We start from the raw sequence: 24,466 nt of genomic DNA, 5'->3' as shown, positions 1-24,466 counted from the left end.
GGAACTTTCTGCCGAACTTGAGCATGTTGTTGGAGCCGCTACATGTGCTCCTGCGTAAGGGTTGCGATTGGTTTTGCAGGGACTGTCAGGAACGGGCTTTTGATCGGGCGCGTAACCTACTTTGTTCAAACAAGTTGTTGACCCTGTATGACCACTGTAAAAAATTGCTTCTGACATGTGATGCATCGTCCTATGGGGTTGGGTGCATGTTGCAGCAGGGCAATGCTGAGGTCAACTACAACCTGTGGCTTATTTCTCCAGGTCGCTCTCTCAAGCAGAACGTGGATATGGGATGGTTGAGAAGGAAGCGCTTGCATGTGTCTATGGTGTAAAAAAAATGCATCAGTATCTCTTTGGTAGGAAGTTTGAATTAGAGACGGACCACAAGCCATTAACATCCCTGTTGTCAGACAGCAAGGCTATCAATGCCAACGCATCAGCTTGCATACAGCGATGGGCTCTCACACTGGCTGCTTATGACTACTCCATCCGACACCGGCCCGGCACTGACAATTGCGCTGACGCTCAGCAGGCTTCCACTGGCCACCACTGAGGGGGCAGTGGAGCAAAGCGCCGAGATGGTCATGGCTGTCGATGCCTTTGATAGCGCAGACTCGCCCATCAAAATCTGGACCAACAGAGATCCCCTCCGATCCCTGATTAAGAAATGTGTCCTGACTGGGGATTGGGCGCCTGCACACGGAGCATGCCCTGAGCAGGTCAGACCGTTCCACAGACGGATGGATGAGCTCTCCATCCAAGCCGACTGCCTACTATGGGGCAGCCGGGTAGTTATGCTCCAGAAGGGCAGGGAGGCATTCATCAGGGAACTCCACAACGAGCACCCAGGCATTGTGCTGATGAAGGCCATTGCCCGGTCACACTTTTGGTGGCCTGGAATTGATTCAGACCTGGAACACTGTGTTCGCAGGTGCACGACGTGTGCCCAGCTGAGTAATGCCCCCAAGAAGGCCCACCAGGCCATGGTCATGCATTCATGTTGATTACGCGGGCCCATTCATGGGTAAGATGTTCCTTATTGTAGTACTCGAAATGGATCGAGTGCATCATTCTGAATTCATGCATGTCATCCACCACTGTGGAAAGCTTATGTGCGATCTTTGCAACCCATGGCTTGCCAGACATCCTGGTTAGTGATAATGGCCCATGTTTCACAAGCTACGAATTCCGAGAGTTTATGTCGGGCAATGGCAATAACCACGTCAGGACTGCGCCGTTCAAGCCGGCCTCCAATGGCAAGGCGGAACGTGTGGTCCAAATCATTAAGCAAGGTATGCTCAGGATTTAAGGACCCTCCATGCAATGCCGCCTATCGCGTCTCCTGCTGGCCTATAGATCCCAACCGCACTCGCTCACGGGGGTCCCGCCCGCAGAGCTACTAATGTAACGGACACTCAAAACTCGGTTGTCCCTCATTCACCCAGTCCTGACCGACATAGTTGAGGGCAAGCGCAAGTTACAAAACGAGTATTATGACCGTAATTCGAGGGGGAGATGTATAGAAATAAATTATCCTGTATTCGTCCTCAATCACGCCATGGGGCCCAAATGGCTTGAGGGCACTGTAATTGACAAAGAGGGGAATAGGGTCATCATGGTAAAACTCAACAATGGTCAGATATGCCGTAAGCATCTGGACCAAGTAAAAAAAAGGTTCAGCATTGACACGGAGGAACCTGAAGAAGACCATGAGATGGAGCTCACAACACCGCTAGTGAACGAGCAACAAGAGCAATCAGAAGAATGCACAGTCTCTGCGGTCAGCCCGGACAGGCCGGAATTACCACAGGTGACAGACACTCACGTCAGTGTCCAACAACCAGAGCCCCAACTGCGGCGCTCCACGAGGGAACATAGACCACCTGAAAGACTGAACCTATGATCCCAATAAGGCTTTGGGGGTGGGGAGGTGATGTCATGTATGTAACCACAATGTAACATCACTGTATTACTGTATACTCTCAACGTAGATGCACACCTTGACCACAAAAGGTGAACTTGTGGGAGACACTCCTTACCTGATCACACAGGTATAAAAAGGGAGGTCCCACGCAGGGTCATCGTGTTTAGAGTCCTGTGACTAAAGAGTTACGGTCATAGAGTGACCTTGTCCCCAGAATGTGCCTTGTGTGGTTTCATGCTGTAGAGTAAGGACTTTACACCATGTTTGCCACGCACGCCCTGCCTGATGTCCTTGTCAGCGACAACGGGCCGTGCTTCACCAGTGCTGAATTCAAGGATTCATGACCCGCAATGGGATCAAGCACGTCACATCTGCCCCGTTCAAGCTCACATCCAACAGCAAGGCAGAACGGGCAGTCTAAATCATCAAACGCTTGTCAGAAGGCTCCCTGCAGACCCACCTGTTCAAAGTCCTGCTCAGCTACCGCACTAGACCCCACTCGTTCATCAGGGTTCCCTCAGCCAAGCTGCTCATGAAAAGGGCGCTCAAAAAAAGGCTCTCTCTAGTCCACCCTGATCTCCATGATCACGTCGAGGGCAGGCAGCATCAACAAAGCATGTACCATGATCACGCAAAGTTGTCACGCGATATTGAAGTCAATGACCCTGTATTTGTACTCAACTATGGACATGGTCCCAAATGGCTTGCTGGCACTGTCACAGCCAAAGAAGGGAGTAGGGTGTTTGAGATCAAACTTGCAAATGGACTAACTTGCAGAAAGCATTTGGACCAAACAAAACTGTGATTCACAGACAGCCACGAGCAACCTGAAGAGGACATCACCAACTTCGACCCTCCGACACACACACAAGTGGCAACCAACATCACGGTTGACCACGAAGCTGAACTCATCATCCACAGCAGCCCAGCAAGGCCAGCTGGGCAGGAGCCCAGCGAAGGCCCAACCAACTCACCTGCACCTGCATTTGTACTGAGACGATCGACTAGGGCGTGGAAAGCCCCAGATTGTCTCACCCTGTAAATAAGTATACTATTGACTTTGGGAGGGAGTGATGTTATGTATGCAACACTATGTAACCAGCATTCTACCGCCAGCAGAGGGCGTATCTGTTGGAGTCCCAAGGGATCCCAGCATCCCTTGGGAGCACTGTATATAAGCAGGCCTCCCATGCTGTAGCAGCACTCTGGAGTCAGAATAAAGAGACCAAGGTCACACATTTGCTAATGCAATTCGGGAGTGTTTAAACTAATATGGCAGGGGGATGGGAACCTATGCAGTGAGACAGGGCGAAGTAATATGGAGTCAGAAACAGATGGTAGAAAGGTAAAAAGCAATAGTGGAAGGCCGAGTAAACAAAGACAAGAAACAAAAAGGGCCACACTACATCATAATTCTAAAAGGACAAGCTAGAAGGCTTTGTGTCTTAATGCAAGGAGTATCCATAATAAGATGGATGAATTAACTGTGCAAATAGATGTTAACAGATATGATGTGATTGGAATTACAGAGACGTGGCTCCAGGATGATCCAGGAACTCAACATCCAAGGATATTCAACATTCAGGAGGGATAGAATAAAAGGAAAAGGAGATGGGGTAGCATTGCTGGTTAAAGAGGAGATTAATGCAATAGTCAGGAAGGACATTAGCTTGGATGATGTGGATTCTATATGGGTAGAGCTGCACAACACCAAAGGGTAAAAAACATTAGTGGGAGTTGTGTACAGACCTCCAAACAGTTGTAGTGATGTTGGGGAGGGCATCAAACAGGAAATTAGGGTGCATGCAATAAAGGTGCAGCAGTTATCATGGGTGACTTTAATATGCATATAGATTGGGCTAACCAAACTGGAAGCAATACGGTGGAGGAGGATTTCCTGGAGTGCATAAGGGATGGTTTTCTAGACCAATATGTCAAGGAACCAACTAGGGGGGAGGCCATCTTAGACTGGGTGTTGTGTAATGAGAGAGGATTAATTAACAATCTCGTTGTGCGAGGCCCCTTGGGGAAGAGTGACCATAATATGGTGGAATTCTACATTAGGATGGAGAATGAAACAGTTAATTCAGAGACCATGGTCCAGAACTTAAAGAAGGGTAACTTTGAAGGTATGAGGCATGAATTGGCTAGGATAGATTGGCGAATGATACTTAAGGGGTTGACAGTGGATGGGCAATGGCAGACATTTAGAGACCGCATGGATGAACTACAACAATTGTACATCACTGTCTGGCGTAAAAATAAAAAAGGGAAGGTGGCTCAACCGTGGCTATCAAGGGAAATCAGGGACAGTATTAAAGCCAAGGAAGTGGCATACAAATTGGCCAGAAATAGCAGTGAACCCGGGGACTGGGAGAAATTTAGAACTCAGCAGAGGAGGACAAAGGGTTTGATTAGGGCAGGGAAAATAGAGTACGAGAGGAAGCTTGCAGGGAACATTAAGATGGACTGCAAAAGCTTCTATAGATATGTAAAGAGAAAAAGGTTAGTAAAGACAAACGTAGGTCCTCTGCAGTCAGAATCAGAAGAAGTCACAACGAGGAACAAAAAAATGGCAGACCAATTGAACAAGTACTTTGGTTCGGTATTCACTAAGGAGGACACAAACAACCTTCTGGATATAAAAGGGGTCAGAGGATCTAGTAAGAAGGAGGAACTGAGGAAAATCCTTATTAGTCGGGAAATTATGTTGAGGAAATTGATGGGATTGAAGGCCGATAAATCCCCAGGGCCTGATGGACTGCATCCCAGAGTACTTAAGAAGGTGGCCTTGGAAATAGCGGATGCTTTGACAGTCATTTTCCAACATTCCATAGACTTTGGATCAGTTCCTATGGAGCGGAGAGTAGCCAATGTAACCCCACTTTTTGAAAAAAGGCGGGAGAGAGAAAACAGGGAATTATAGACCGGTCAGCCTGACATCGGTAGTGGGTAAAATAATGGAATCAATTATTAAGGATGTCATAGCAGCGCATTTGGAAAGAGGTGACATGATAGGTTCAAGTCAGCATGGATTTGTGAAAGGGAAATCATGCTTGACAAATCTTCTGGAATTTTTTGAGGATGTTTCCAGTAGAGTGGACAAGGGAGAACCAGTTGTGGCTTTCGACAAGGTCCCACACAAGAGATTAATGATTAATGTGCAAAGTTAAAGCACATGGGATTGGGGGTAGTGTGCTGACATGGATTGAGAACTGGTTGACAGACAGGAAGCAAAGAGTAGGAGTAAATGGGTACTTTTCAGAATGGCAGGCAGTGACGAATGGGGTACCGCAAGGTTCTGTGCTGGGGCCCCAGCTGTTTACACTGTATATTAATGATTTAGATGAGGGGATTAAATGTAGTATCTCCAAATTTGCGGATGACACTAAGTTGGGTGGCAGTGGGAGCTGCGAGGAGGATGCTATGAGGCTGCAGAGTGACTTGGATAGGTTAGGTGAGTGGGCAAATGCATGGCAGATGAAGTATAATGTGGATAAATGTGAGGTTATCCACTTTGGTGGTAAAAACAGAGAGACAGACTATTATCTGAATGGTGACAGATTAGGAAAAGGGGAGGTGCAACGAGACCTGGGTGTCATGGTACATCAGTCATTGAAGGTTGGCATGCAGGTACAGCAGGCGGTTAAGCAATCAATTGGCATGTTGGCCTTCATAGCGAGGGGATTGGAGTACAGGGGCAGGGAGGTGTTACTACAGTTGTACAGGGCCTTGGTGAGGCCACACCTGGAGTACTGTGTACAGTTTTGGTCTCCTAACTTGAGGAAGGACATTCTTGCTATTGAGGGAGTGCAGCGAAGGTTCACCAGACTGATTCCCGGGATAGCGGGACTGACCTATCAAGAAAGACTGGATCAACTGGGCTTGTATTCACTGGAGTTCAGAAGAATGAGAGGGGATCTCATAGAAACGTTTAAAATTCTGACAGGTTTAGACAGGTTAGATGCAGGAAGAATGTTCCCAATGTTGGGGAAATCCAGTACCAGGGGTCACATTCTAAGGATAAGAGGTAAGCCATTTAGGACCAAGATGAGGAGAAACTTCTTCACCCAGAGAGTGGTGAACCTGAGGAATTCTCTACCATAGAACGTTGTTGAGGCCAATTCACTAAATATATTCAAAAAGGAGTTAGATGTAGTCCTTACTACTAGGGGGATCAAGGGGTATGGCGGGAAAGCAGGAATGGGGTACTGAAGTTGCATGTTCTGCCATGAACTCATTGAATGACGGTGCAGGCTCGAAGGGCCGAATGGCCTACTCCTGCACCTATTTTCGATGTTTCTATGTTTACTCAAATCTACTGTACTCAGTCACATTGCTTTATTCGAGACATAACATAAAGCATCTTAGTTATCAAGACAGGCTAAGAGTTGGGACTCTATACCTTAGAGCAGCGTAGACTTAGGGGAGATATGATTGAGATTTATAAGACAATGAAGGGAATAGACGGTGTTCCAGCTGACAGCTTATTTCAATTAAATAGGTTAGTCAGGACCAGGGGTCACACATTTAGGCTGTATAGGGTTAGATCTAGTTTAGATTTCAGGAAGTGATTCTTTTCCCAGACAATACTCGTCCTCTCGAGCAAGCTTTGGTTTCGTGTGGTGGATGCAGACTCACTGAATTCCTTCAAACAAGAGCTTGATTTGTTCTGGTTGGGACGGCGATCACCTCTCACAGAAGGTATGTACTGCGGGGAATTCAAGACCAGAGTGATCTCCTGGACAAGTTTCAATTGCCGAGATGGGTCAGAGAGGAATTTCCCAGATTTTTTCCCCCCAAATTGGCCTGGGTTTTTTAATCTGTTTTTATTGTCTCTCCCAGGAGATTACATGGTTTCAGGTGTGGTGGAGTGTATATGTTGTGATACACAAGGTATCACAATTGTGTGGGACAGGTTTGATGGACCAGATGATCTTTACCTTCCGCCATTGTTTGTATGTTCGTAATGAGACTCATAACTTATAAAATTAGTTTTTCAGGCCCAGAGAGGTTGTTCAGCAGTAATTAGGACTTAGTACACCGTTAAAAACTCAGTTACTCCTGATTAAACAAGGCTTAACATTTTCAATGGTTTTTACAGCAAGAATAATGTGTAAGTAGTTGACGTTCAAGGCAAATCAGTGGGTTCTAATGATTCTTCATTCAATCGGTAAGCCTGATCCTGAGCTTCCAGTCGCCTGTCACTTTAATTCTCCACTCCACTCCCACTTTGATCTCTCCGTCTTCGGCCTCTTACACTGTTCCAATGAAGCTCAACGCAAGCTCGAGGAACAGCACCTCATCTTTTGTTTAGGCACTTTACAGTTTCTAGATTCAACATTGAGTTCAAACCATAACCTCTGCCCCTATTTTTTTCTTTTTTTCTCTTTCCTGAAACTCTCTTTCTCTCTCCACAGATGCTGCCTGACCTGCTGAGTATTTCCAGCATTTTCTGTTTTCATTTTAGTTCTAATGATTCCATCTGCAAAGACTACTTTAGCGCACTCTGTGGAGGAGCAGGGTAATACTGACAGCTTGCCGTTATTACTCCTGCAAATTCTGGGCCAGCATTTTTTTTTGTGTGTCAACCGTGGCTCAGTTGGTAGCACTCTCCCCTCTGAGTTAGAAGGTTGTGGGTTCAAGTCCCACTCCAGAGACTTGAGCATAAAAATCTGGGCTGACACTCCAGTGCAGGGCTGAGGGAGCACTGCACTGTTAGAGGTGTTGTCTTTTGGATGAGACAGTAAACTGAGGTCCCGTCTGCTCTCTCAGGGGGACGTAAAATATCCCATGGCACTATTTTGCAGAAGAGCAGGGAGTTATCCCCGGTGTCCTAGCCAATATTTATCCCTCAATTAGCACAACAAAAGCAGATTATCTGGTCGTTATCACATTGCTGTTTGTGAAAGCTTGCTGTGCGCAAATTAGCCGCCACGTTTCCTACATTACAACAGTGAGGACATTGCAAAAGTATCATGTATGTAGACCATGTATACTAACTGTATAGTTACATAAGGTGTGCCACCAGAGGGCACTGCAGTGGGAGACCTGAGGGTCACCTGCATAGGTGTGCAGGGCCCAGTATAAAAGGCTGCCCACCATGCTTGTGCCTCACTCTGAAGTCACAATAAATGGGACTAAGGTCACAACAGCTCAAGTACAATACGAGACCTTGTGGAGTCATTCATAAGTATTAATAACAAAAAGTATTTAATTTGCTGTAAAGCCCTTTGGGACGTCCGGTGGTCATGAAATGCAAGTCTTTTTTTTCCATTTTATATGTAGATATATTAAAGGGCACTCATTAACAGTTTTCACAGTATAATGGAGAGATTGATAGAAATCTCCTCAAGGCCGGCGCAACCATTGGGCGAAGGCACCAAAATTTGGGGGGCGCCAAAACATGGCGTGGATCAGATCATGCGGAACAGTTTACTTTGTAGTTTCATAGGTTGTTGCGCCGAACAACTGATCTGATACTAAATGGTTGTTTCCAAAACAAGTTACACTTTTTAAATAATAGAGCGTTGAGCTTTGAATGGTTGGCCGTATTAATGAGATTGTTTATTTTAATTGAATGTCTTGGTCGGTGGAGACGGCACCATTTTAATCTACAGTGCGCATCCTAAATGGTTCTAGCCCCGGAGAAGCTGTTTAAGCCTGGCGAAAGTTTCACGGGCTAACGGGATTGTGCAGCCGCTGACTCAGCAGAGAGAAGGCTGACTCGGGCAGACTATCTCACTTCCCTCCTCCTGCATCTCTTGATTTCCACGTAACTCACCCACAATGTCAGCTACTTCTGCTGCGGATGACACACAGAAGGAAAACCCCGCCCCGGAGTTGGTGCCTGCTGCTGCCTTTCAGGACCACCGACGGTTCAGAAGCAACAAAAAAACAACCTGGCTTCTTCTCATATGATATTGTTATTGATTTTTATTATTAGACCAATTACCTTTTCACAACGCCATTTTGGGACCATGCTTTGATGATGCATGAATCATGACTTTAATGTACAATCAAATGCAAAAACAGATCCCTATTTACATCAGATGCGTTTCTTCAAATTCTCAAAAAACACCACTGTTTAATCCTGATAAGAGCATCATCAAATTGCTCAAGAATGTTACGCTTGACCCAAGATTACACTTGAATCCGGGTTTCTGTGCGTGGCAGATAACATGGATAACTTCCAATTCTTGACTGAATTATCCATTGTGTAACAGGATCTTAAGGAGATTTTTTCTCAGACAAAATCTATCACACTTTTCAAATACTTGTTGTTTTAAGTTAAAGTTGACTACAATCCCTTCCCTGTGGGTTTAAATGGAGCAAGCAACTTGGGACAAGGAACTCATTGAAACGGGGCAATTGGTTTACAGTATTCTGAAGTCATATTATGAGTAATTATGTACAATATCTTGGGGACCATTTCCGAATGTCTCCAGCCACCCCAAGGTGATTCTGTTGTTTTACTTGCTGGGTTCTTCTATCTGGTTTCTGAGCGCTAACTTTACTGGGTTATTCCGGCAGGTGTTTATCTGCGATCCAAAGCTGGCTTGTTTCCATTCTCTGCAGTTAGTCTAGTTAAAGGGTAATCGTTGATATCGCGTCGCTTCTAGGGCTCTGTTTCACTCCTGTACCATTTCGTATTTGCCTTTCTTTCAGTCGGAATGACATGACAGGGAATTAAAAAATCACATGTTTGGAGGAAACTCTTTTGAGTTCACCTGTGAAAACATAAAAAAACAATAAACGGTGCCACTCGACCTGGGTGACACTCCAGACATTTTCAAGGCCCTTTTTTTCCCCCCTTTTTTTTTGGTTTTTTTTTTGCGTTTTTCTTTTTTTTTTTGGTTTTTTTTTGGGCACTAAAATCACAATTTTCCCCAGTGCCCCCTATAAAAGGGAAGGGGGATACTAAAAGCACCGGCAATTAAAACAAATTAAACTTTAAAACGTAAAATCAAATTAAAATTTGGTTGCCGGGCGTGATGATGCACTCCAGTCCCTCCGGTGCCCACCTCTCGCGGAAGGCCGCGAGCGTACCGGTGGACACCGCGTGCTCCATCTCCAAGGACATGTTTGGAGGAATCATGTGATAGATTGGTGAAGCTGCAGTGCATTACAGGTATTTGAATTCTAAACGATCTAATAGCATCAGCCTTGTGAGGAAAGGGACACCTTGTGCCGAGTAATCAAGGTGCTCAGTGTAACGAGCCGCGTGTACTAGTTGTCTATGCTTTTATAGAGGAACTTTTGAGGAAAACACATATAGCCCGAAACTCAAAAGCAAGCCATTAAAAGAGATACAAGAGTGAGCGCACATTGAAACATATACACAAAAATAAAACGGAAAAAAACACTTATTGTGATCCATTATTAAAATGTCAAATGGCAAGCTACCCTGATGAATTTGGCCGAAAAGGTACCTAACCCAGGCGCTCTGTGAGATTGGGAATGGGGGTTTATGTTGAGTGGGGGGAAGGGGTGGATGTAGAAGTTTGTGCACAACACGATTTGACATTTCTGTACGAAAGTTCCCGTTGATGGTCTTTCACTCGGCTTGTCCCCGCCCCTCTCTCCCTCGAATTCACCCGACTTAATCCCCCTTTAGCAGGTTATTTAATTCCCGCCTTTCGCGCGTTATAGTACAAATGTGGAGGTGAGCTCAGCCAGTCGTCTAGCAGAGGCTCCATCTTATATAAAGCCATCGGAAAATACCCGCCCTTAAAATAAATCAATAAACAGGCCCCCTGATGTGGCGGTGGCTGGGATCCCACTGGGTGTGGTTAGAGAGGACAGGGATCCCGGGGGGAGGCAGCGCTCTCCAGCAATCACATCCAGCCCAGCGCGGTGGGCATCCCACCCAGATCCATCAGTGATCCACCAAGCCCACTCGGTCCATCTCCCGTCAGTATCTCTCCACTGTCACCAGCGGCCTTTGACGCAGATTCCACTGCTTTTGGGCACCCAATCGCATCCTCTGTGAACAGATCGCTCAGCAAAAACCATTTCTCCCCACGTAGGAGGTGCTGCTTTGATGGCCCTGCGCACTGGGACCACTTGGTTTGGTCAGGTCATGCGCAGAGTTCGCTTACAGGGATCCTGGTCCCAGCGATCGAGCAGCTTGCTTTTGCCTGTCCACCTCCGAGAAAGCCATCGGCGAGGACCAGTACATCTGGGATAACTTGAGTTGAGGTGGAGGGGATTGGCGGGGCGCCAGGTGAACAGTTTGTCGAGGGCGCCAATTACCCTTGCGGGCTCTGAATCTCTTCCAGCCCCACAACCCGCCCAAGATATCTGTGCTCCTCTAATTCTGCCCTCCTGATCATCTCTGATTATAATCGTTCAATCATTGGTAACCATACCTTCTGTTGCCTCCTCCCAAGCTCTAGAAACCCCTGCCTGAACCTCTCCGCCTCGCTACTTCTCTTTCCTCCTTCAAGGCTCTCCTTAAAACATACCTCTTTGACCAAGCTTTTGGTCACTTGCAGTGTCTACTGTATATGGTCCATGTCTCTGAGCCATACAGGAGGGCGGGTATCATTACAGCCCTGTAGACCATGAGCTTGGTGCCAGGTTTGAGGGCCTGATCTTCGAACACTCTCTTCCTCAGGCGGCCGAAGGCTGCACTAGCGCACTGGAGGCGGTGTTGAACCCTGTCGTTGATGTCTGCCCTTGCTGATAATAGGCTCCCGAGGTATGGAAAGTGGTCCACATTGTCCAGGGTCACGCTGTGGATCTTGATGACTGGGGGGGCAGTGCTATGTGGCGGGGTCAGGTTGGTGGAGGACCTTTGTCTTACAGATGTTTAGTGTAAGGCCCATGCTTTCGTATGCCTCGGTGAAGATGTTGACGATGATTTGGAGTTCAGCCTCTGAACGTGCGCAAACGCAAGCGTTGTTCACATACTATAGTTCGACGACAAGAGGATGTGATGGTCTTGGATCTGGCCTGGAGGTGACGAAGGTTGAAGAGGTTTCCACTGGTTCTATAGTTTAGTTCCACTCCAGCAGGGAGCTTGTTGAGTGTGAGGTAGAGCATTGCAGCGAGGAAGATCGAGAAGAGGGTTGGCACAATGATGCAGCCCTGCTTGACCCCAGTTCGGATGTTGATTGGGTCTGTGGTGGATCCGTTGGTCAGGGTCACGGCTTGCATGTCATTGTGGAGCAGGCGCAGGATGGCGACAAACATTTGGGGGCAGCCGGAACGGAAGAGAACACTCCACAGTCCCTCGCGGTTAACAGTGTCAACGGCCTTTGTAAGGTCAAAGAAGGCCATGTACAAGGGTTGGTGCTGTTCCCTGCATTTCTCTTGCAGTTGTCACGCTGTAAAGATCATGTTCGTTGTACCCCGTAGTGGACAGAATCCGCACTGTGACTCTGGGAGGAGCTCCTCAGCCACAGGGAGAAGACGGTTGAGGAGGATTCTAGCGATGACTTTCCCAGTGGCTGACAACAGGGAGATTCCTCTGTAGTTGCCGGACTTGTCCTTTTTTTAAAGCTGAAGAAATATCACCAGCGATGTCTCCGCAAGATCCTGCAAATCCCCTGGGAGGTCAGACGCACCAACGTGGATGTTCTCGATCAGACCAACGTGGATGTTCTCGATCAGGCCAACATCCCCAGCATCGAAGCACTGACCACATTCGACCAGCTCCGCTGGGGCTGGGCAGGCCACATTGTCCGCATACCGGACACAAGACTCCCAAAGCAAGCGCTCTACTCGGAACTCCTTCACGGCAAGCGAGCCCCAGGGTGGGCAGAGGAAACAAGGACACCCTCAAAGCCTCCCTGATAAAGTGCAACATCCCCACCGACACCTGGGAGTCCCTGGCCAAAGACCGCCCTAAGTGGAGGAAGTGCATTCGGGAGGGCGCTGAGCACCTCGAGTCTCGTCGCCGAGACCATGCAGAAATCATGCGCAGGCAGCGGAAGGAGCGTGCGGCAAACCAGACTCCCCGCCCACCCTTTCCCTCAACGACTATCTGTCCCACCTGTGACAGAGACTGTATTTCCTGTATTGGACTGTTCAGTCACCCAAGAACTCATGTTAAGAGTGGAAGCAAGTCTTCCTCGCTTTCGAGGGACGGCCTCTGATCATGATGATGATGGTCACCTGCGCTAATTTCTTTTTATGTGGCTTGGTGTCAGATTGGTATCTCATAATCCTCCTGAGAAGTGCCTTGGGGCGGTTCACTAGGGTAAAGGCAAGTTGTTGTTGTTAATAGCACTGGACACTAACGGGGATTTGACGGCAATTTTTTACCAGCTTCTGGGTGGGGCGAGCGCGCAACGTGGGCGGGAGGCGTGGCGCACGGGCAGTGGGCGGGGCGGTAGCAGCGGCGCACGGGCAGTGGGCGGGGCGGAAGTCGAGCCCGGGCAGTGGGCGGGGCAGGAGGAGCGGCGCACGGGCAGTGGGCGGGGCGGAAGTCGAGCCCGGGCAGTGGGCGGGGCAGGAGGAGCGGCGCACGGGCAGTGGGCAGCGCTCGCGGCGGGGTGAAGTCACGGGATTGTTGTGCGCGCTTGGACGCTCGAGGGAGTGTTTTTTCTGTGGGCCGCTGTGTGTGTTCGGCCCGTCTTCCCCTCCCCGCCGGGATGCACGACGCCTACGAGTCGGTGCCGATCCTGGAGAAGCTGCCGCTGCAGATCGATTGTATGGCGGCCTGGGGTAAGGGGTTGTATTTATTTGGCGGGCGGGCGGTTTGTCTGGGTTCCGGGCTGAAGCTCCGAGTCTCTGACAGCCCGGGGACTGAGGGAGGAGAGAGGCAGAGCTGCTGGCGCGACTGGGCTCCTGGCTTGTGTGGCCGAGGCCTAGTCGGGATGGCCCCGGAATTGGGTGATGGGTTAAAAGGGCCGCCGTTAAAAAACAGCTCAACGGTTTAAAAAGCGGGTTTAATCCCCCGGGGGTTGGGGGCAGAGCAACAAAACTTTCCATCGCCTGCTAATGGCCTCACCAGAACAACCAGACCGAAGTTGTAGTGGGACCTCCACAGAGAGAGGAGGTGTCCCTAAACCTCCCTCTTGGCCAGTTTTCAGGTGTAAATTTCTCATCTAATGAGACTTGCATTTATATAGCGCCTTTCACGACCACCAGTCGTCTCAAAGCGCTTTACAGCCAATGAAGTACTTTTGGAGTGTAGTCACTGTTGTAATATAGGAAATGCAGCAGCTAATTTGCGCACAGCAAGCTCCCACAAGCAGCAATGTGGTGATGACCAGATAATCTGTCTTATGTCGGTGGAGGGATAAATATTGGCCAGGACACTGGGGATAAACCCGCTCTTCAAAATAGTGCTATGGGATCTTTTACATCCACTTGAGAAAGCTGTTGGGACCTCGGTTTAACATCTCATCTGAAAGAAGACACCTCTGACAGTGCAGCACTCCCTCAGCACTACAGTGTTGGCCTAGATTTATCCCTACATCCACAACCTTATGACTCAGGCGAGTGTGCTACCTACTCCGAGTCACAACTCACACTAATGTGATGCTGAATAATGCAAGAGCATTTGGCCTGCTTTTCCCTTTTTTCCTGGTCATTTAATATTTTTCATCTCTTAGAGGTGTGTGTTTATTTCTTCGCCATTTGTAAAACATTTAACTTTACATGGTCTCTCCCATGCCACAATATTTGCAGGCTGTGAGGAAAGACTGAAAGCATCAACCTAAACCTCTGCATCAGCCCCGCAAGTATGTTGTACTCTAGCAGAAAGACTTTTTATTGATAGTCAAACACCTCATATAGCAAGTTATTTTGAGGTGAAGTAACATTTACATAGATAAATAAAGCAACATTCCACACATAGCATTGGGACTAATGACCAATTGACCAGTATTTTGGTGCTTGTTGAGTGATGGCTCGGACACTCCGAACTCCAAACCCCTCTTCAGATAGTGCCATAGGATCCTTAATGTTCACTGGAGCAGGTAGACAGACCCTTAATTTAACAGCTGATCTAACTATGCAGTAAAGTCTCAAAGCGTGATGCTTTCAATCTCTCCTGATTTTATAAGAACAGTCTACGATATGAAAAAGGCCATTTGGCACGTCAAAGCTTGTCCCTAGCATCTGATTAGATCACCTCTGATGTTTTTGTCTCGGAATACCTTGCCTGACTGTTTGTTCTAAAAACCTGTTGAGTACTTTCATATCGTCAGGACATCCCAAAGAGTTTCAAAGCCAGTAAATCTTTCAAGTATTTTGCTGGCAAATGTGGTCAGCAATTTGTGCACAGCAAGATTCCACATAAAGCAATGAGATGAATAATCAATTAATTGAGGTATTGAGTGAGGGATACCTGTTGGTCATGAGAATGTCTTTGTTCATCCTTGAATATTGCCATAGGATCAAACCCCATGACTCAGTCTCCAGATATAAGTAAACTAATAGGCTTGATGTGATAAGTGGTATTAATTTAATAAAATATTTTCCATGTACATTTCACTCCCTAGTACTGAATTCTATGTATGGTACATGACTAACTTTTTTGAAAATAGGAGTGTTACTTTGTATGCACTTACTACACAAAGAGCACTTTTATGTTTTTTAAAAATACAATTTTTCCAAGTATTAGAAAGTAACTTCGTTTGTTCATATCCTTTGAGAACTAGATTCAAGCAAGTCCAGTGGGAATTTTTTTCAGATTATTTGCTCCATGGTTAGTGCCTGTCAAAACTATTATTTTAGAGGCAGATTATGGGCTCTGCGAGTGTGTATTTCCCCTCTGTAAAGCTCTTTGAGATGTTCGGTGGATGTGAAAGGTGCTATATAAATCCAGATCTTTCTAATAGGGGAGTATTTGCTATGTTAGATTGTTACTTTGCTTGACAATTGTTTTGTGGCTGGACGAAGTAGCTATTTGGCATTGTTTAGACCTTTTTTGTTTTCGGACTGTTTAGTGCATGTTAGGTAGCATGGATTTAGAGAATCTGATTCAGACCCTGAAGGTAGACTGAGACAGGCAGAGGTGTGAAATGTGGGAGGAATAATGGTTTGATTATTGATTTGAAATGTTAAAATGTCAATGTTGCTTCATGGGGAGTATTTTTTTTTTGTCTTTTTTCTCTCTTCCCAACCCATTCTGCTGAAGACAGTGATTCTTTTTTGGAGTCTGGTCGGGGTGCCAGTTGCCTTCCATTATCTTGCCCAAGTGACCAGTACTAGTGTGTCAGCCTAGACAGTGAGTGTCAAAAGGCTGATTGTGGCAGCATCACAGGTGAGCCCAAGATGAAGGAACAGAGTTGTATATCCAAATTTGATGATACGAAGTTAGGTGGCACAGTAAATAGTTTGGTAGATGGGTGCAGAAAGTTGCAAAGGGACATTGATAGATTAAGTGGGAAAAACTATGGCAAGGAGTTCAATGTGGAGAAGTGCGAGGTCATCCACTTTGGTCTTATGATTGATCAGAGTAGTTCCTAAATGGTAAGAAGCTGGGAACTGTGGAGGGCAAGAGATTTAAAGGGTCCCTGTACAGAAATCACTAAAAACTAGTGGACAGATACAAAAACAAGTCTAATAGAATGTTAGCCTTTATCTTGAGGGCTGGAATACAAAGGAGTAGAAATTATGCTACAGTTATATAAAACTTTGGTTAGACCACATCTGGAGTTCCGTTCTGGGCACTGCACTTCAGGAAGGATACATTGACCGTGGTAGGGGGTGCAGTGCAGATACAGCTTCCCTGTCAAAAGTCTGCAAAAATGAAAAGTTGCAGAAGTATGTTAGCTCAGTCATAGCACTGTCGCCTACCTGAGTCAGAAGGTCAGGGGTTCAAGCCCATCTCCAGGACTTGAGCACATTATAGAGGCCGATACGTCACTGAAATGCCCTGCGTGTAGAGTTGTCGGAACTGCTATGCTGTCATTCAGATGAGACATTTAACCGAGGCACTGTCAAATGTGTTCACTGGGAACTGTGGAGGACAAGAGATTTATGGGTCCCTGTATAGAAATCATTAAAACTAGTCGACAGGTACAAAATCATGATACTATTTGAAAAAGAGCAGAGGATTTCTCCCAGTATCCTGAGCAAATTGTATCCCTCAATCAACACCACTAATAGATTAACTGGCCATTTATTTCATTTACTCCAGGACCTTGCTGTGTGTAGATTAGATACCAGAAAAAAAAGAAAGACTTGGATTTATATAGCATCCTTTCACGACCACCGAACATCTCAAAGCGCTTTAGAGTGAAGTACTTTTGGAGCGTAGTCACTGTTACAATGTGGAAAACGCGGCAGCCAATTTGCGCACAAGCAAGCTCCCACAAACAGCGATATGATAATGACCAGATCATCTGTTTTTGTGATGTTGATTGAGGGATAAGTATTGGCCATGACACCGGGGATAACTCCCCTGCTCGTAATTGTGCCATAGAATCTTTTCCATCCACTTGGGAGAGCAGATGGTACCTCGGTTTAACGTCTCATTTAAAAGACGGTACCTCCGACAGTGCAACGCTCTCTCAGCACTGCACTGGAATGTCAGCCAAGATTTTTTTGTGCTCAAGTCCCTGTAGTGGGACTTGAGCCCACAACCTTCTGACTCAGGCAAGAGTACTACCCACTGAGCCACAGCTGACATACCCTGTAGCAGCATAACAACAGTGTCTAGACTTCACAGGCAATGAATTGAAGAAGTTTGAAATGTATGGAGGATGTTAAAGATGCTAACTATTTAAATTAAAGCTTTTTCTTATTTCTCCTCTCTTGGTCAATCTCCAGCTTTGGGGAGATTTGTCATGGCGGAACTTCTGGCGGGAAAAGCCTGCTTTGTTAATGTATCTTACAGATTTATTTTGAGGAAGTTGTTATGAGGAGTGGAGGTCCCTCACTATCTTGGATTGTGATCCTGATACTTAAACCTGTTTTTAAAAAAAAAAAATTGAACTATAGTTGGGGTTCAAGGAGTGACATTTATTTTAACAACATAATGGGCCCAAGTTTCCACATGATTTGCGCCTGATTTTTAGGAGCAACTGGTGGAGAACGGACTATCTTAGAAATCGCAATTCTCCACATTTTTTTTTCTGCAGTTCTAGTCAGGTAGAACAGTTCTACTTTGGAACAGAATTTTTTCTTCAAAAGGGGGCGTGTCCGGCCACTGACGCTTGATTTCAAAGTTTTCACAGTGAAAAGGTACTCCAAACTAAAGTAGAATGGAGCAAGTGAAGATTTTTGTAGAACTGAAAAAACCTGTTCTACACATCAAAAAATCAGGCGCAGGTTACAAATTAGGCATCCAGAATGAGGTGGGGTGGGGGGAGGGGGAAGGGAAGTCATTAAATTCTACAATCAATCCTTATTTATACTTCTATAAATATTATACAAATAAATCCAACCTGAATAAACATAAGCAAAGAAAAGATTAAATAAACCATCTTCCTACCTGTGTGAAAGTGCTTCAGCCATCGTTCGTTCCCGCAGGGGGTGGGGAAGGAGACAGCGGTTTGTTGCCGCCGTGGAGGGGAGGGAGGGGGAGGAAACCGCCGTTTGTTGCCGCGGAGGGGAGGGAGGGGAAGGAGACAGCGGTTTGTTGCCACCGCAGAGGGGAAGGAGACAGCGGTTTGTTGCTGCTGCGGAGGGGAGGGAGGGGGAGGAAACCGCCGTTTGTTGCCGTGGAGGGGAAGGAGACAGCGGTTTGTTGCCGTGGAGGGGAGGGGAAGGAGACAGCGGTTTGTTGCCGCCACGGAGGGGAGGGAGGGGAAGGAGACAGCGGTTTGTTGCCGTGGAGGGGAAGGAGACAGCGGTTTGTTGCCGTGGGGGGGAGGGAGGGGGAGGAGACCGCTGTTTGTTGCCGTGGAGGGGAGGGAGGGGGAGGAAAGCGTCGTTTGTTGCCGTGGAGGGTGGGGAGGAGAAGGAGACAGTGAGAAGGGTAGCCTCAGTGCTGATGTGCTGATGGCAATGTGCTTTTATTAAAAAATGTTCAAAAATTAAAAAGCTACAAAGACTACAAAAATGGCCGAGTGCCAATGTTTCTTTCACACTGCGCGTGCGCGAACGCTCCAACGCGCACGCGCAGCGTTGCCGGCAGGAAAAAAACGAATTTAAATAGTACCCGCCCCCTCCCACTTACAAAATTGGCGCGAGTGTAGGCTCCGCCCCCCTGGGCGCCATGCCAAACAGACAAGGAGCTGCAAAGCGCTCGAGAATAGCGCGTTTTTTTTCTAGCGCGTTTTTTTTCTGCCGCCGTTTTAGGCGCAAAAAACGGGCGCCCAGCTTGGAGCGGCGCCGGTTTTTTATCCTGTGGAAACTTGGGCCCAATATTCTTATTTATTTCTTCCTGTCGTCTGATGTAAAAATCAATTCAGCTATTTACTGTTCTTTTAAGCAGAATACAGCTCATTCCACTGATACAGTACTTCCTCACTTGTATTGTGTGTACGCGCGTGTGTCGCACGGACATACAAAATTTACGGGCAGGAAAAGACCAGCTGGTCCATCCAACCTGCCCCACGCTGTGATGGCCAGAGCATCACGGCTAAAATATTCTTCTCTTCCACCCACCTCCCCACAAACCTCACATCCATAGGAACATAGAAAATAGGTGCAGGAGTAGGCCATTCGGCCCTTCGAGCCTGCACCGCCATTCAATGAGTTCATGGCTGAACATGCAATTTCAGTACCCCATTCCTGCTTTCTCGCCATACCCCTTGATCCCCCTACATCTAACTCCTATTTGAATATATTTAGTGAATTGGCCTCAACAACTTTCTGTGGTAGAGAATTCCACAGGTTCACCACTCTCTGGGTGAAGAAGTTTCTCCTCATCTCGGTCTTAAATGGCTTACCCCTTATCCTTAGGCTGTGACTCCTGGTTCTGGACTTCCCCAACATTGGGGACATTCTTCCTGCATCTAACCTGCCTAAACCCGTCAGAATTTTAAACGTTTCTATGAGATCCCCTCTCATTCTTCTGAACTGTGAATACAAGCCCAGTTGATCCAGTCTTTCTTGATATGTCAGTCCCGCCATCCCGGGAATCAGTCTGGTGAACCTTCGCTGCACTCCCTCAATAGCAAGAATGTCCTTCCTCAAGTTAGGAGACCAAAACTGTACACAATACTCCAGGTGTGGCCTCACCAAGGCCCTGTACAACTGTAGTAACACCTCCCTGCCCCTGTACTCCAATCCCCTCGCTATGAAGGCCAACATGCCATTTGCTTTCTTAACCGCCTGCTGTACCTGCATGCCAACCTTCAATGACTGATGTACCATGACACCCAGGTCTCGTTGCACCTCCCCTTTTCCTAATCTGTCACCATTCAGATAATAGTCTGTCTCTCTGTGTTTACCACCAAAGTGGATAACCTCACATTTATCCACATTATACTTCATCTGCCATGCATTTGCCCACTCACCTAACCTATCCAAGTCACTCTGCAGCCTCATAGCATCCTCCTCGCAGCTCCCACTGCCACCCAACTTAGTGTCATCTGCAAATTTGGAGATACTACATTTAATCCCCTCATCTAAATTATTAATGTACAATGTAAACAGCTGGGGCCCCAGCACAGAACCTTGCGGTACCCCACTAGTCACTGCCTGCCATTCTGAAAAGTACCCATTTACTCCTACTCTTTGCTTCCTGTCTGACAACCAGTTCTCAATCCATGTCAGCGCACTATCCCCAATCCCATGTGCTTTAACTTTGCACATTAATCTCTTGTGTGGGATCTTGTTAAAAGCCTTCTGAAAGTCCAAATATACCACATCAACTGGTTCTTCCTTGTCCACTCTACTGGAAACATCCTCAAAAAATTCCAGAAGATTTGTCAAGCATGATTTCCTTGTCACAAATCCATGCTGACTTGGACCCATCATGTTACCTCTTTCCAAATGCGCTGCTGTGACATCCTTAATAATTGATTCCATCATTTTACCCACTACCGATGTCAGGCTGACTGGTCTATAATTCCCTGTTTTCTCTCCCTCCTTTTTTAAAAAGTGGGGTTACATTGGCTACTCTCCACTCCATAGGAACTGATCCAGAGTCTATGGAATGTTGGAAAATGACTGCCAATGCATCCGCTATTTCCAAGGCCACCTCCTTAAGTACTCTGGGATGCAGATCATCAGGCCCTGGGGATTTATCAGCCTTCAATCCCATCAATTTCCCAACACAATTTCCCGACTAATAAGGATTTTCCTCAGTTCCTCCTTCTTACCAGACCCTCTGACCCCTTTTATATCCGGATGGTTGTTTGTGTCCCCCTTAGTGAATACCGAACCAAAGTACTTGTTCAATTGGTCTGCCATTTCTTTGTTCCCTGTTATGACTTCCCCTGATTCTGACTGCAGGGGACCTACGTTTGTCTTTACTAACCTTTTTGTCTTTACATATCTATAGAATCCATACCTGTAGCCCTGTAATCTCCTGGGACAGGTTAAAAAAAAGAAAAAGATGCAGGGCCAATAAGGTAAAAAATACTCTAAAAATCCCCCTGACTCCCTCAGACGATTAAAACCAGTCCAGGCACATGGACCAAATGTTACCTATAAAGACAATTGCCTTCTATATGATGTCTCTCTTCCCTCGTCCAGCTGGGTGGGAATACGCTCCCCTGGTTCCATTCTTATCTATCCAGTCAGCCAGGGAATCACCTGCAATGATTCTGTTCCCACTCCTGCAATGTTGCCTTGAGTCCCCCAAGGATCTATTCTTGGCCCCCTCCTATTTCTCATCTACTACACGCTGCCTCTCAGCAACATCATTCAGAAACACAGCGTCAGATTCCACATACATGCTGACGACTCCCAGCTCTACATCAGCAGCATCTCTCTCGATCTCTTGTCTCTGATTTGTCACACTGTTTGTCCGACATCCAAGATGAGCAGAAACTTTCTCCAAATAAATATTGGAAAGACTGAAGCCATTGTTTTCAGTCCTTGCCACAAGCTCTGTTCCCGGGCCACTGACTCTGTCCCTCTCTCTGCCAACTGTCTTGGGTTGAACCAAATCACTCGCAACCTTGGTGTCATATTTGACCCCAAGATGAGATTCTGACCACATACCTGCTCCATCACCCAACTTCACCCCCACCTCAGCTCATCTGCTGACACACTCATCTATGCTTTTGTTAGCCTCTAGACTTAACTATTCCAATGCTCTGCTGGCTGGCCTCCCTACTTCCACCCTACAGAAACTTGAGCTCATCTAAAACTCTGCTGCCCATATCCTAACTCGCACCAAGTCCAGCTCATCCATCACCATGTGCTTGCTGACCTGCATTGGCTTCCAGTCCGGCAGAACCTACAAGGGAGCAAGCTATCTTAGATCTGGTCCTGTGTAATGAGACAGGAATAATAAACGATCTAGTAAAAGATCCTCTCGGAATGAGTGATCACAGTATGGTTGAATTTGTAATACAGATTGAGGGTGAGGAAGTAATGTCTCAAACGAGCGTACTATGCTTAAACAAAGGGAACTGCAGTGGGATGAAGGCAAAGTTAGCTAAAGTAGACTGGGAACACAGACTAAACGGTGGCACAATTGAGGAACAGTGGAGGACTTTTAAGGAGCTCTTTCATAATGCTCAACAAAAATATATTCCAGTGAAAAAGAAGGGCGGTAACAGAAGGGATAACTAGCTGTGGATAACCAAGGAAATAAAGGAGAGTATCAAATTAAAAACCGATGCGTATAAGGTGGCCAAGGTTAGTGGGAAACTAGAAGATTGGGAAAATTTTAAACGACAGCAAAGAATGACTAAGGAAGCAATAAAGAAAGGAAAGATAGATTACGAAAGTAAACTTGTGCAAAACATAAAAACAGATAGTAAAAGCTTTTACCGATATATAAAACGGAAGAGAGTGACTAAAGTAAATGTTGGTCCCTTAGAAGATGAGATTTAGGGGGATTTAATAATGGGAAATGTGGAAATGGCTGAGACCTTAAACAATTATTTTGCTTCAGTCTTCACAATGGAAGACACAAAAACCATGCCAAACATTGCTGGTCACGGGAATGTGGGAATTGAGGACCTTGAGGCAATCACTATCACTAAGGGGGGTAGTGCTGGACAGGCTAATGGATCTCAAGGTAGACAAGTCACCTGGTCCTGATGAAATGCATCCCAGGGTATTAAAAGAGATGGCGGAAGTTAAAGCAGATGCATTCGTTATAATCTACCAAAATTCTCTGGACTCTGGGGAGGTACCAGCGGATTGGAAAGCAGCTAATGTAACGCCACTGTTTAAAAAAGGGGACAGACAAAAGGCAGGTAACTATAGGCCGGTTAGTTTAACATCTGTAGTGGGGAAAATGCTTGAAGCTATCATTAAGGAAGAAATAGTGGGACATCTAGATAGGAATAGTGCAATCAAGCAGACGCAGCATGGATTCATGAAGGGGAAATCATGTTTAACTAGTTTACTGGAATCCTTTGAGGATATAACGAGCATGGTGGATAGAAGTGTACCGATGGATGTGGTGTATTTAGATTTCCAAAAGGCATTCGATAAGGTGCCACACAAAAGGTTACTGCAGAAGATAAAGGTACGCGGAGTCCGAGGAAATGTATTAGCATGGATCGAGAATTGGCTTGCTAACAGAAAGCAGAGAGTCGGGATAAATGGGTCCTTTTCGGGTTGGAAATCGGTGTGTTAGTGGTGTGCCACAGGGATCGGTGCTGGGACCACAACTGTTTACATTATACATAGATGACCTGGAAGAGGGGACAGAGTGTAGTGTAACAAAATTTGCAGATGACACAAAGATTAGTGGGAAAGCAGGTTGTGTAGAGGACACAGAGGCTGCAAAGAGATTTAGATAGGTTAAGCGAATGGGCTAAGGTTTGGCAGATGGAATACAATGTCGGAAAATGTGAGGTCATTCACCTTGGGGGGGGGGGGGGGGGGAAAAAAACAGTAAAAGGGAATATTATTTGAATGGGGAGAAATTAGAACATGCTGAAGTGCAGAGGGACCTGGGGGTCCTTGTGCATGAAACTCTTGTGCATGAATCCCAAAAAGTTAGTTTGCAGGTGCAGCAGGTAATCAGGAAGGCGAATGGGATGGAGTACAAAAGCAGGGAGGTCCTACTGCAACCGTACAGGGTATTGGTGAGGCCGCACCTGGAGTACTGCGTGCAGTTTTGGTCACCTTACTTAAGGAAGGATATACTAGCCTTGGAGGGGGTACGGAGACGATTCACTAGGCTGATTCCGGAGATGAGGGGGTTACCTTATGATGATAGATTGAGTAGACTGGGTCTTTACTCGCTGGAGTTCAGAAGGATGAGCGGTGATCTTATCGAAACATTTAAAATAATGAAAGGGATAGACAAGATAGAGGCAGAGAGGTTGTTTCCACTGGTCGGGGAGACTAGAACTAGGGGGCACAGCCTCAAAATACGGGGGAGCCAATTTAAAACCAAGTTGAGAAGGAATTTCTTCTCCCAGAGCGTTCTGAATCTGTGGAATTCACTGCCCAAGGAAGCAGTTGAGGCTAGCTCATTGAATGTATTCAAATTACAGATAGATAGATTTTTAACCAATAAGGGAATTAAGGGTTATGGGGAGCGGGCGGGTAAGT

The 24,466-nt window shown here is 46.5% G+C and overlaps 1 protein-coding gene and 1 long non-coding RNA gene across 4 annotated transcripts in view; one reads left to right on the top strand and one right to left on the bottom strand.

The window, feature by feature from the left end:
- The window catches only part of LOC139262245 (uncharacterized), a 64,481-nt gene extending 55,645 nt beyond the window's left edge, over nucleotides 1-8,836 (bottom strand). Inside the window, exon 1 of the long non-coding RNA XR_011592927.1 lies at nucleotides 8,709-8,836. This is a non-coding gene — a long non-coding RNA (uncharacterized lncRNA). The remainder of the gene's footprint in view (nucleotides 1-8,708) is intronic.
- A 4,575-nt stretch (nucleotides 8,837-13,411) lies between these two features.
- Nucleotides 13,412-24,466, top strand: part of vps39 (VPS39 subunit of HOPS complex) — a 126,607-nt gene continuing 115,552 nt past the window's right edge. For all 3 annotated transcript variants that reach the window (XM_070878750.1, XM_070878748.1, XM_070878747.1), the window contains exon 1: nucleotides 13,412-13,597. In XM_070878750.1, coding sequence (XP_070734851.1) covers nucleotides 13,525-13,597 — 73 coding nt within the window. In that variant the 5' untranslated portion in view covers nucleotides 13,412-13,524. The remainder of the gene's footprint in view (nucleotides 13,598-24,466) is intronic.

The sequence above is a fragment of the Pristiophorus japonicus genome, chromosome 4 (assembly GCF_044704955.1).
Source record: "Pristiophorus japonicus isolate sPriJap1 chromosome 4, sPriJap1.hap1, whole genome shotgun sequence".
Lineage (NCBI taxonomy): Eukaryota > Metazoa > Chordata > Chondrichthyes > Pristiophoridae > Pristiophorus > Pristiophorus japonicus.
Note: the sequence above shows the minus strand (reverse complement) of the source record. Positions and strands in the feature narration are given on the sequence as shown.